This window comes from Anarrhichthys ocellatus, unplaced genomic scaffold (genome assembly GCF_004355925.1).
Source record: "Anarrhichthys ocellatus isolate YVR2014 unplaced genomic scaffold, GSC_Weel_1.0 scaffold8, whole genome shotgun sequence".
Taxonomy (NCBI): Eukaryota; Metazoa; Chordata; class Actinopteri; order Perciformes; family Anarhichadidae; genus Anarrhichthys; species Anarrhichthys ocellatus.
This window is the reverse complement of record NW_022280038.1, coordinates 533,004-544,560: the sequence shown is the minus strand read 5'-3', so window position 1 is coordinate 544,560 and position 11,557 is coordinate 533,004. Positions and strand designations below refer to the sequence as shown.

The following is an 11,557-nucleotide window of genomic DNA, read 5'->3' as shown; positions in this document are numbered from 1 at the left end:
ATATATATATATATATATATATATATATATATATATATATATATATAACTAAAGAAATAAACCTAAACAACACCTACTAACAACTAAATCCTACGGTCTAATCCCGTTTCTTTCCATGGAGGGGCTTAGGACCCAGGGGAATGTAGGTGAAGGAAACAGGAAGTGACGGAACGGAAGACACGCCACACAAACAGCTGTTCACCGCTCGCTGGCCAGCCGTTTCTTTTCGGCGTTAATTAATTAATGCTTTAACGTGAAAAAAAAATGCCATGATATAATGTGAAACCGCCAGAATCTTACAAAATACCGTGATATGCATTTTTGGTCATACCGCCCAGCCCTAGTGAGAGGGTGTGGTTTAAGTGTGTGAGAGGGGCGTGGTTTAAGTGTGTGAGAGGGTGTGGTTTAAGTGTGTGAGAGGGTGTGGTTTAAGTGTATGAGAGGGGCGTGGTTTAAGTGTGTGAGAGGGTGTGGTTTAAGTGTGTGAGAGGTAGGGCTGGGCGGTATACCGGTTGAACCAGTATACCGGTTTTAATTTCCCGTACTATATGAATTTTTCATATACCGACATACCGGTACACAGCCGAAACAACTTATATTGTTCGCAGCTGGGAGCGCTACGGTCTTAGCTGTATTGAGAGGGAACCCTAGTCATGGTCATAACTTTATAACAACAATTAACAACCCACAACTAACACTCTTTAAAGTAGGTTGTTTGAATTCACAACTGGCTAACCCGTGGGGCCGTTCTGTTTCCAACTATAATTGATGCAATCATAGCCTCGACTCTGCTCGAAACATTTTAATCTTCAAAAAACATCACCTTGAGAATAATTATGTCTCTGTTACACCCAACACAGAGGGGGCAGAGTGGGGGCGAGTCCGAGCAGCGCCCACGCGTGACATCCCTAATAACATGGATGTAATAAAAGGCTATACACGCTATACTCCAACATCAAGAAGCTATTGTCTAACTTTGGCAAGCGGGATGTAGCAAATCCGTAATTAAAATAGCAAGCTGAATGATAAAACAAAGCCACTTGCTGTGAGACAGCGTATCCGACTAGATATAGATCTGTCATTAGGCTAAAGAATTGTCCTTTGCCTTTTCTGCCTTTATCTCCCTGATGCGGATATATTTCCCCGGGATTGGTCCTTTTTCCAGCCAGGCAGAGGAAAAAAAAGAAAAGAAAAAAGAGAGCTGATCTCTTCGAACGTCCTAATCAGTCACAGCTCGCCTGCTTACCGTAACCAAAGTCGAGGCCACCGGTTCACCCAGGAGATGAACCAATTGAACGGCGGCACTTCATGTTTTTAAATTGGCATCAGAATGACAACTGTGACAACACTTTTCCTGTAATGCTCCAAATTTCTCCGGCATGCAAGTGCACAGGTTGCCAGGTTCAACTAGAGGGCAACTAGGATTGAATAATATATATGTATATATTTTATTTTTTTGCATGACAGCCAAGACACTTTGCCAGTATTGACTTGAAGATCAAACACTCATGAATAATACATCTGGTAAAGCACACTGGAAACACTGGTGTGAGCTCTGCAGCTGGCCGGTTTCCCATCACATGAAGCTGTTTTAACGGAAGCCAGCACGGCAACAGACTGTCCCTCCTCACTGTTATGGTTGTTGGAGCTGGTTTAAAAATGCACAGAGCCCGACAAATAGGAACACTATGCAGTAGACTGGTTGTGGAATCAGTGAACTCCTGATCTACACAGGTAAGGAGAAGTGTGTGTGTTTGCATTTATGTGTGCTAGTGTGCCTACTGCGGACAGTAGGGAGAAGTGTGTGTGTGTGTGTGTGTGTGTGTGTGTGTTTTGTGTGTGCAAGCTATTCTCCTGGATAAGAAGCTTTCAAGTAAATGAATGAATACATTATGGATTGGTGGCCGAGCATCAACAAAGCCGCCGTACTGTAACAGAGCGGAGTCAAGCTGCAGGACAGCCAGGCTGAGCAAGGCCAGCAGCACAATGAGGGATCCAAAGGGGACCCGGGGGGGGGGGGGCACTCAAGGGACCCTTAACTGAAGACACTTATCAAACCATAGAGAAGGGAAAGTAAGGTGAGATATCGTCCAATCCACTCTACCCACAAGCCACACTAACCGTACGCCTACAACCATGCACATTCACAGATTAATTTTTCCCTGTCATCCACCTACACACATAGTGAAGATACACACATGGACACATGTAGGCCTTTCCTTTCCCCCGCCCTGTCCATGTGTGTCTGTTTGTCCTGAGGGTAAAGAATACATTCATATTCAGCGAATGATCCGCAGAAGCCGTTTGCAGCCATTTCTTTTCCAGCCGCTGGCGTAGAGCAGCGGCCATTGTGACCGTGCGATGAATTCAGTTTTTGTTTCCTTTTATTCTTATGCTCGCGCATAGAATTAACTCAGAAAAAATAAAAGACATGGGACGCAGCATTGTGAGAGGGAGAACGTTCTGTAAAAGCCCACTTCAAAGCCGTCGTGCACAGCCAGCGTCTGACTTTCGACTCCAGGCGCGTGGTAATCGGGAAGAGGTTTCATCCGTGCCCATTGTCATTTATTCATTAGCTCGCAATCAGATCTCCTGTGCAAGGCATGAGACGCCATAAATCAGTCACCGGCTGTCCATTAACAATTCATGCAATTCATAAAACATAAGAGCCGTCATTTATTTATCACCTCTAAATGGGATTTCCTTCCCACTCATTGGCTCCGGCTTAGGAGCCAACTTCTGTTGGCCCGTCCGACGGCCATTTTGAGAGCGAGCCAAGATCAAAACAATGCAGATCCAAGCTAAAATGGTCCGGAGAAGCCTGATCTTGCACGCTGACGTTCAGAGAGGAGGAGTGCCGTTGTCCCTGGCTAAATCTTCGGCTGGTGTGCCTGGTATCGCGAGGAAGAGCAAGCAGCAGGTGCCAGGCTGCGGCTGGCTGCTGGCACAGTTGTTTTTCTGCTGATTCTCTTGAGCAGTTGATGTAATTGTGAGTAATTAAGCTTTAAAGTGGTCTTGTCTTTCCCAAACCTGGAACATGAGTCCCGGGGGAGAGTGGAGTGAGGTGGAGGGATGGAGGGGGGGGATTGGGGGGGGAACACACACACACCAGTGGCTGGTACACCGAAGGCTGCTTTTGTCTAAACAGATCCTATATGAAGAGTCTGGAACGGAGCCAGTAGATAATAACGCCATATTATCACACTGACTCTGTTGATGACATTAAATTATACTATTGCCCACGGGGGCCCTGGCTCTTATCATTGTAAGGATAAACAGCAAATTACAATGGGGATGCAACAGTTGGAATGAGCCTAATAAAGGCCTTGTGTTTGTTGTCTGGCTGTCTGTTACTTTACAGCGCATAATATTTCTGTGGTAGTTTTCTTAAGTGCCTTACACTTAAGAATACTTAGCATCATGCTTGAACAACAGTAGGGTGCCTTTGCATCTCCATAAAATCAAGTAATGTGTGGTAATGGTCACCGAGGGACACACACCGGGACAAAGTAGACAATGAACAGGGACTTACGGGTGGCTGGCTTGTTGCAGTTGTGTCCATGCCTGAAGTACTGAGGGTTCTCAACCACGGGAATACGAGTCATCCCTATGACGACCGCATCAGGACCCGCATCCAGAGTGCAGGGGGTAATAATCCCGTGGTTGACGTGATGAAGAGGGCTGGCAGAATCTTCCTCACCACTGATCACAGCTACCGGACCTGGAAGGAGAACATAAGAGTGATGAGTCAATTTAACAATTTAAAGTCCAAATGTTATCTGACTTTTATGTCAAACTGTTAGACTCCTTCATTGTCACATCTAACAATGTACCTGATGACCAAAATATAAACGCAACTTCCTGAGGTATCATACATGCAAGTTATAAAGTAAGTCCAACTTCACCTACAAAATTGAAACTTTGCCTGTTGTTACTTCACTGTGCAGAGTGATCGATGTGCAGAGTTTTATTTGCACAAGTCTGGAGGCCAATTGGGTTCCAGTATGCAACTTACATAAATGTGATGTGGAAACATCTTTTGTTTTTTTGTAATTTTCTTTCTTGTGTGTTATTCTTCAAATGAAAAAATTTGTGCGCATTTACAGATTTTGGATATTTTAATGAAAGGAAAGGAGTTGATGGAATTTCAATAATTTGTAATAAGGTAATTGAAGTTTGTGGGAAAAAAACACACCAGGCATTATTTAAAGCAGGGTATTTTATGTCTTTAAACATGTCTGGAGGAAAGCTTTAACTGATAGTCAGCTTAATCATATATGACATATTGGTAACTGTTGGGGAGGTGGGTGGTTTGTTTTCCGCCACAGGCCAGTGTAAATCAGCTACAGCAGTGGCAGTAACAGTGCTGTAAATGTGAACGGGAAAAGGTGGTTAGTTAATGCTCAGTGTGCTTGGTTCAAAAAGACTTCGTGTTTCTACTTGAATCTACCCTCATAAACTCAAATCTACAGTAGTTTCCTCCACAGAAACCACAACAAAATGAAATGAAAAATTATTATTAAGTGTACTGTTGTCTGGAATTAATTGACAGATAGCATAAACATTGTCAAGAGGAATGTCAACCTCATGTCAAATTTGATTGCATGAAAATATAAATTAATATAATTATTAAGTTGAAACAAAAAAAAAAATACCTGTAACTATACTTTCATGCAAAGATGTTTCCGGTTCCAGCTTGTCAAATCTTTGGGATTTGGACTGCAATAAAACAGGCAATTTGTCACCTTAGGATCTGGAAGATTGTAATGGAAATTTTCCATAATTTTCGGCAGGTTTGGATTAGATTGCAACTAATGATTATCGTCATTACTGATCAAATGGCATGATCAATAATGACGATAACCATTAGTCGCAGGCCCAGTTTACAAATTGATTCATCAATACATCCTTTCATCCATTCTTTCTTGTTTAAGCACACACAATTAGATACTAAATCAAAATATCTATTTGCATGTAAAGCAGGAGTTCTCAAAGTTTTAATGACTGAGCATCAATTCAGGGAGCCAGCATATGATTGAGAGCCGCTCAGGAAAAATGCACACATCTCAGGTCCACATTAAACTGCAGGGTTAAGTGAACAGCAACAGCACTGATGACAAAATGTTATTCCTGTGACACTTGTGATGTGCCACTAATTGCCACGCAACCAGTAGCTTTCTAGAAGTCGCCACTGCTAACAGACGCTTGTTAGGGGGGGCCGTAGTTTGACGCAGTCGCCGAGTAGCAAATGAAATCTAGGATGTTGAAAGTGAAAGTATTGAAACGGACCACGGATGATTAGAAAATAACACATGCATTTCATGTCACATTCGGGGGCAGCACAACATTTTTTCCTGAGAGCTGTCATTGGCCCACGGGCTGCACTTTGAGCATTGGCACTCTCTGTGCTGGTTGAATTTATGGTGTCATACAACACATTCCTGTCAACCAACCCCAATTTCCTTTCTTTAATCAAAATTCAAAGACATGATTTACTGTCAGCCAGTGTCATCCCGTTTCCCCGTTCTGTCACTGCTGTTCCTAAAGCAACACACAGCTCCGACAACCGCAATCTTCGGCGGTGGAGGGAGGACAGGAACGGCAAGTGGATATAAAGTCAACAGTAGCTGATTCATTGAAGCAGTGACAGTCAATGTGTTTACCCACAAACTTGAGTCTCTTGCTCACCTTGACAACACAGTAAATAGTAATCAAGACCCAGTCATATCAAATTATAGACCCTGAGTCGCAGGGGAGGCGGGGTGTGATGAAGTGAGACATGTGAGCATAAATTTATTTACCACATTTGCTCTTATGCAGGGTTTTCATAGCTGAGCACCCGCTTTATTGGAGCGATGTGCACAGCAGAGCAGAGGTCTTCACTGTGGGAACTATATCTACCCAACCACTGGGGACGAGTGGTCCGCCACGGCACTAAATCTCTGCCGATGGCTCTGACTCTCCTCAACACAGCACAGACAGAAAGATATACAAAGTATAATGGTTCAAGCATCACTACACTTGAAAAACAATCATTACGGAGAAAGTTGGGCTGAGTCAAAGGGAGAAATCTTTAAAAAATGTGAAAAGATACCTCAAAAATGATCCTAGAATTATGCTCTGCTTTTTCATACAATATGAATTGGAATGAAAACCCATCTGGTCGGACTCCAGTGCCAGATCGATGAGGCCTCGGGGAACGCCTGGCCTCCCTCCCTCCAAACTGCTGCACTCAAAACTACCCGCCCTCCCACTAGATTCTTTGGGAGATGAAGGTTTTCTGAGGAGTGAAGGGGAAATTGTACGTCTTGACTTCAGAACATCCCCCAAAAAATTGCATTTATGTTACCTGAGTGATGAAAGGGCCCAACGGCCGCTGAGAGGGTTTTTTTTTTATCTTCGGAAACGATGCCTGTGCACAGAATGGAATTGGAACAGGAAGTGGACGTTTTCCCCCGAACCGTCTATCTGAGAATAAAGTTCCTCTCTATTAAGCCAACTTTGATCTATTCAGGAGAACTGGAAAATGAAATGAGCCAACTTTCAGCTATTTTTCCAGTCTTTTCATCTCTCGTCCCTTTTCACAACTTTTCTTTTGCAGTAATATGGTTCGTACGGAAGGTAAATTCAGCCATGCACCACCAATGGCCACTGGGTCTAATTCAAACCTTGACTAAAGACTTCGGATGGTTTTTCAGCTCAAACTTTTCTATTTCTCAAGTTGCAACAGTCTTACGACATAAGACATGTGAAGATGAATATGTAAACTTATTACACATGCTGACATTTAGTGAAGTCCATTTGTCTCCTGTCATCAAAACTTCTACCAGTTTATTAATATAAAGCAGGCCGTTTTGATTTAACATTTTGGGAATTATTTGCTTTCCTGCCAATATTCAGATGAGAGGATCGATACCACTCTCATGTAAGACTGTGCCAGGATTACATTTTTACGTTCCAATCATAAAGGTCATCAAAATGTCTACTGTCAGTGCTAATTTAAATGACTTCAAACCACAACTGCCTTTGTTTTTATTGGACCTGAAACAACTGAACAATGAACTGTGTATTGCAGGTTTGCTGCAATACACAGACAAAAGCAGGTTTGTTGTAAAAAAGTTAGAGAGAGCTGCCTGGACACTACTTTGAATGCAGCATAGTGTCTGTATCTCTTAGATTCTATGTGCCCTTTCATGTTATTATACATGCGTTGCTATCTTTTGTGTATCAATAATTGTGAAAATAAAAAAAATTATTTGCACACCATCCCTTTTTTCAGCACGTTTCCATTGTCAAATCTTTATCGAAGGACAAAATAAAAAATATTTTCTACATCAGACCCGCCCTTCTATAAGATTTTCTGGTGTGCAAGAATGTGGTAGTAAGTATATGGTCCAGCTGTTTACAGCCTTTATGCTATGCTAAGCTAAGCTAGTCGGCCGCTGGTAGAAGCTTCATGTTCATACAGACGTGCTCTCAATTTTGTCATCCGACTCTCAGTAAGAACAGTGAATCATTAAGCAAAATGTCAAACGTTTTAGACTGTATTGAACACAAACATTAAAGTCAGATACTCTAAATAACTCAATACCATGATTTGTATCAGAAACATGAGACTGGTTCCTCACCTGCATCTCACACACAAGTTGGCAAGAATGCAATTGATCATCAAAGGACACGCTGCCACGGGCAAAAAAAAAAAAAAATCATTCATTTATGTTCGGAGTAAGTTTGTTCAGGGATTCCCGGGGAACGTCCTAGATCACAGCGACAGGCCGTCGTTTGAAGGTGAGTTAAATCTCATTGCTCACATCCTTCTATGCTTTGCCAGCAGATACGTTTCCCCTGCAAACATCCTTTTACTTCTCTGTGGAAAATACGTCTCTCCAGATGAAAGTCATCCGTTATTTTCCAAAAGACGTGTCACTCCGGTCGGCATTACTCAACGGTCATCCGCGTAACTTTCTTCAATCTCTGCTGGCGGCGGTGCAGCAAATGCTTTATGTTCATGCAAGGTGCGGCTCGCAGGTGCATTAGCTAATTCAGCCAAATCAATTGTTCAAGGTTGACATTTGCATCATCTGTTTCCCTGAGTTTAAAAGTCAATCTAATTTACTCTACAGGAGCAGAGACAGAGGCGCCTGCCCCTCCTGGGTTTTCAAAATGGACTCGTTCATTAAGGTATTGTCAGAGTGCCAGGCCAGCGGGTCCATCTGTGGACCGGGCCTCAGTGGTGAATGAAAAGAGCATGCAAACCTTTGAACTAGCCACCTTTCAGACACAAGCCCACTTTTATCTCCAGGCCTTGTCACCTTGTGAGCATAATAACATTAGGAGTGCTAAATAAATTACCTGCAAATGTGAAAGAAAACCTTATTTTCTAGCTTTGTATGGGGGAGCACCTCATGGAACCTCACACTCACTGTCACATGGTAGCAGGGGGGAGCCGTTAAATGTGTTTTCATGTGTGTGTGTGTGTTTGTGTGCCGTATCATGTGTCACACAAAAGTACCATTAATCCTGTGGCTCAAAATGTCAAAGATGTTGTAAGATTTATTTCATCCTTTAAATATTTATGAAACGGACGCAGCTTCAGTCTTTTTGGACAATAATATATGGTTAGGACACTTCATGCTAACACAGGACTTTCATCCAGGAGACCTGTGTTCGTGACCCAAAGTATTGTTGAGTGATTTTGGAGTTTCATGTTTACTGTACTTATGTTTTGTTGATGCCATTTTACTTAGTTTACATCAATATTTTAAGCCCAACCATGATGTTTCTCTCAAACCTAACTAAGTGGTTTGTTTTGAATTCACAATGCCATTTCTGATAGTTGTTATTCTGCCTGTTACCTTGCTTTTGAAACTGCTGGTGCTGTGTCTCTGGAACTGGACCGTATTTGCCGGATCTGGTTTTGGATGCTTCAATGCCACAATGACACTGTGTGTCCCTATTTATGCATTTTTCTCCTCATTGGTTACATTAGCTGTTATTAGAATGTCCACACCCCATTTTTCCTCCTCGTTCTCTGCTGGGGGAGCTATTTTTTCACTACAGCCTCTGGGTTTATTCATCACAGCGCTCTCATTTCTCTTTGCACAGTATGTTTTTATCATAATAATTATTCGTGCAAATATACAACACCAGACTAAAACTCGACAGAGGTGTTCATCTGTGGGGCCCCTTGATAGTCTGTGTCTTTGCTTCTAAAGTGAGTGCTGAAGGTGATTCTCAGGACAGAAATAATAATAATAAAAAAAAGCCAGCGGGTGACTCTGTAGACTTTTCCCTGTGGTGGGGAATAAACTGTGCGAAGTGTGATTGTTTCTGTTCCACCTCCTTGTGGTAATTATTGCACAGATTCCTTTCAAAGGTAGTTAATTAGGACTGGAATTAACTTGAGGACATGTAAAGAGAACACAGGAAGGATAACTTACTGAGGCAAGGCCACGCTTCTAACGATGGATTTGAAACAAATCAAGTCCATACGCGGGAAGCGTAGAAAACAGGGGAATTAAGGCAACCATCAACACAATATCGACCAACTGTCATAAGGCTTAAAGCTTCTTTCATGAAACTACCAGAGATGGTATTTTTCCAATCAGTGCAGGTTAATCAATGAAATATAGCTGTAAATGAAACCAGCCAATGTCTCAATCTTAATTACATCCAAAATCAAAAATACATATTTTCCTCTTACCTGTAGCTATTTATCAATCTAGATTGTTTCGGTGTGAGTTGCAGAGCATTGGAGATATTGTCCGTAGAGATGTCCGCCTTCTCTCCAATATATTGGGACTTGGCACTTGATTTGTTGTGCTTGAAGCTACAAAAAAAAACAAGTTCCTACATGAAACTACTCACAATGGCCGAATTCTCCAAAACTAGGCAACTCACACCAAAACAATCTAGATTGATGAATAGCACTACAGGTAAGAGAAAACGCATGTACTTTTGATTTTAGGGTGAACTGTCCCTTTAACACTGGCCACCAAAACACAACACTGCCAAACTAGACCGTTTAACACAAAATCCTAAGAATTTCTGATGCCAAGACAAACCACTTGACCTCACATGATTATTGGGAACCATTACACTGCTGTGACTGCTCGCTCAGTAGCAGCACATTTTAAAATCCACACAGCAAGTGTAGCATCCGTGCTAAAAAAAGCCAGAAAAAAGCAGCCAGTTAATTGCCAAATGCCATTATCGTGTGAAGAAACCTTAAGGTTATGTGCACAGATCAGATAAAAAACTCCCCGCACTGCGCAGAAGAAGACATGTAATAGGCTCTTCTGCTAAATGGCCTCAACCAGTTCACTCAACCTCCCACTCGCAGAGGAGCACTGTGAACATGTGACAGCCGAGCACACCGGCGACATCCAAAAAGCAGCCTCCGCACGGTTGAAGCACCCCTTGGACCGCCTGCTACGTCCACTCCACTTGACGGTGAACCAACTGTGGCAAATATTGAGCGCTGGGACAGCTGATATTTATGGTGCTCTGCAATGTGGACTATCGGCAATTTACGGCCGCCCCGCACAGCTCAATGTGCTCTCTCTTTATTGTGATATAAACAACGGCGGACAGTGAGGGGAAGGACGGCCGAGTCGAGACAGAAATAAACATGTGTATGAAATCTGCTGTAAACCTATCAGTCATTGCATGTGGAGCCACTTGTACGTCCTCTAAAACGAGGCGTCTGCACCGCGCCAAACATGATCTGCAATGACACAGCACTGAGCAAATTACAGTTTGTGTCACTGTGTGTCTGTGGTCTTGATGCTCAGAATGATAATGCAACAAAACAGGGAGATTGATATTCCGGCTCTGTTCTTACTGTGCCCTATCAGCTTTTATATCGTTGACAACACATTTCTCTGTAAGCTCCCTGAAGACAGACGAAGTCATTTTACACAAGTCTGAAAAGTGATGGAAAATGACATCATCCGACAGACAGATCTGCTCTTTATGATCACGACAGAGTCAGAATCTTTACCAAAAACTGGGACCCACGCTTTATTACCTGTTATGTGCCCGAGCACAAATTGAAAAACAAAACATACATTAATATGTGAATATATCCGGAGCCATGCGAGTCTCCGCTATGTTTGGGGTTTCATTCTTCTCTCGCGGAAATGTAATCAGAAAGGGCCAAATGAAAAGCTTGTGGCGGCGTTGTTACGGAAACTACTTTGCATCATAAACTCAGCACTCAAGGCAACAGCGCATGCAAACACACACACACACACACACACACAGTACAAACATATGCACAGCAGCAGCCGCACACTCCACGACTATATTTCTTGTCGCGGCATTAGAATATGAAATGATTCCCCAGCGTCGAGCATATGGTGGAGTTTGCATGGAAATCACAAAGGAGTGCCACATTCAGCCACTGCAGCCCACAAAACGGCTTGATGACTGTGCACATCAGTGCTGTGGCTGAAGCCTCCGCATGCTAATGTATCCCACAATTCCACTGGGATGAAACAAGTGTTTAAGTGTGTGTGTGTGTGTGTGTGTGTGTGTGTGTGTGTGTGTGTGTGTG

General features: G+C 42.8%; 1 protein-coding gene across 5 annotated transcripts in view; it reads right to left on the bottom strand.

Annotated features, from left to right (window-relative positions):
• ntrk3b (neurotrophic tyrosine kinase, receptor, type 3b) overlaps positions 1 to 11,557 on the bottom strand; it is a 148,273-nt gene that overhangs the window by 34,970 nt on the left and 101,746 nt on the right. For all 5 annotated transcript variants that reach the window (XM_031848519.1, XM_031848523.1, XM_031848520.1 and 2 more), the window contains one exon: positions 3,533 to 3,721. In XM_031848519.1, coding sequence (XP_031704379.1) covers positions 3,533 to 3,721 — 189 coding nt within the window. The remainder of the gene's footprint in view (positions 1 to 3,532; positions 3,722 to 11,557) is intronic.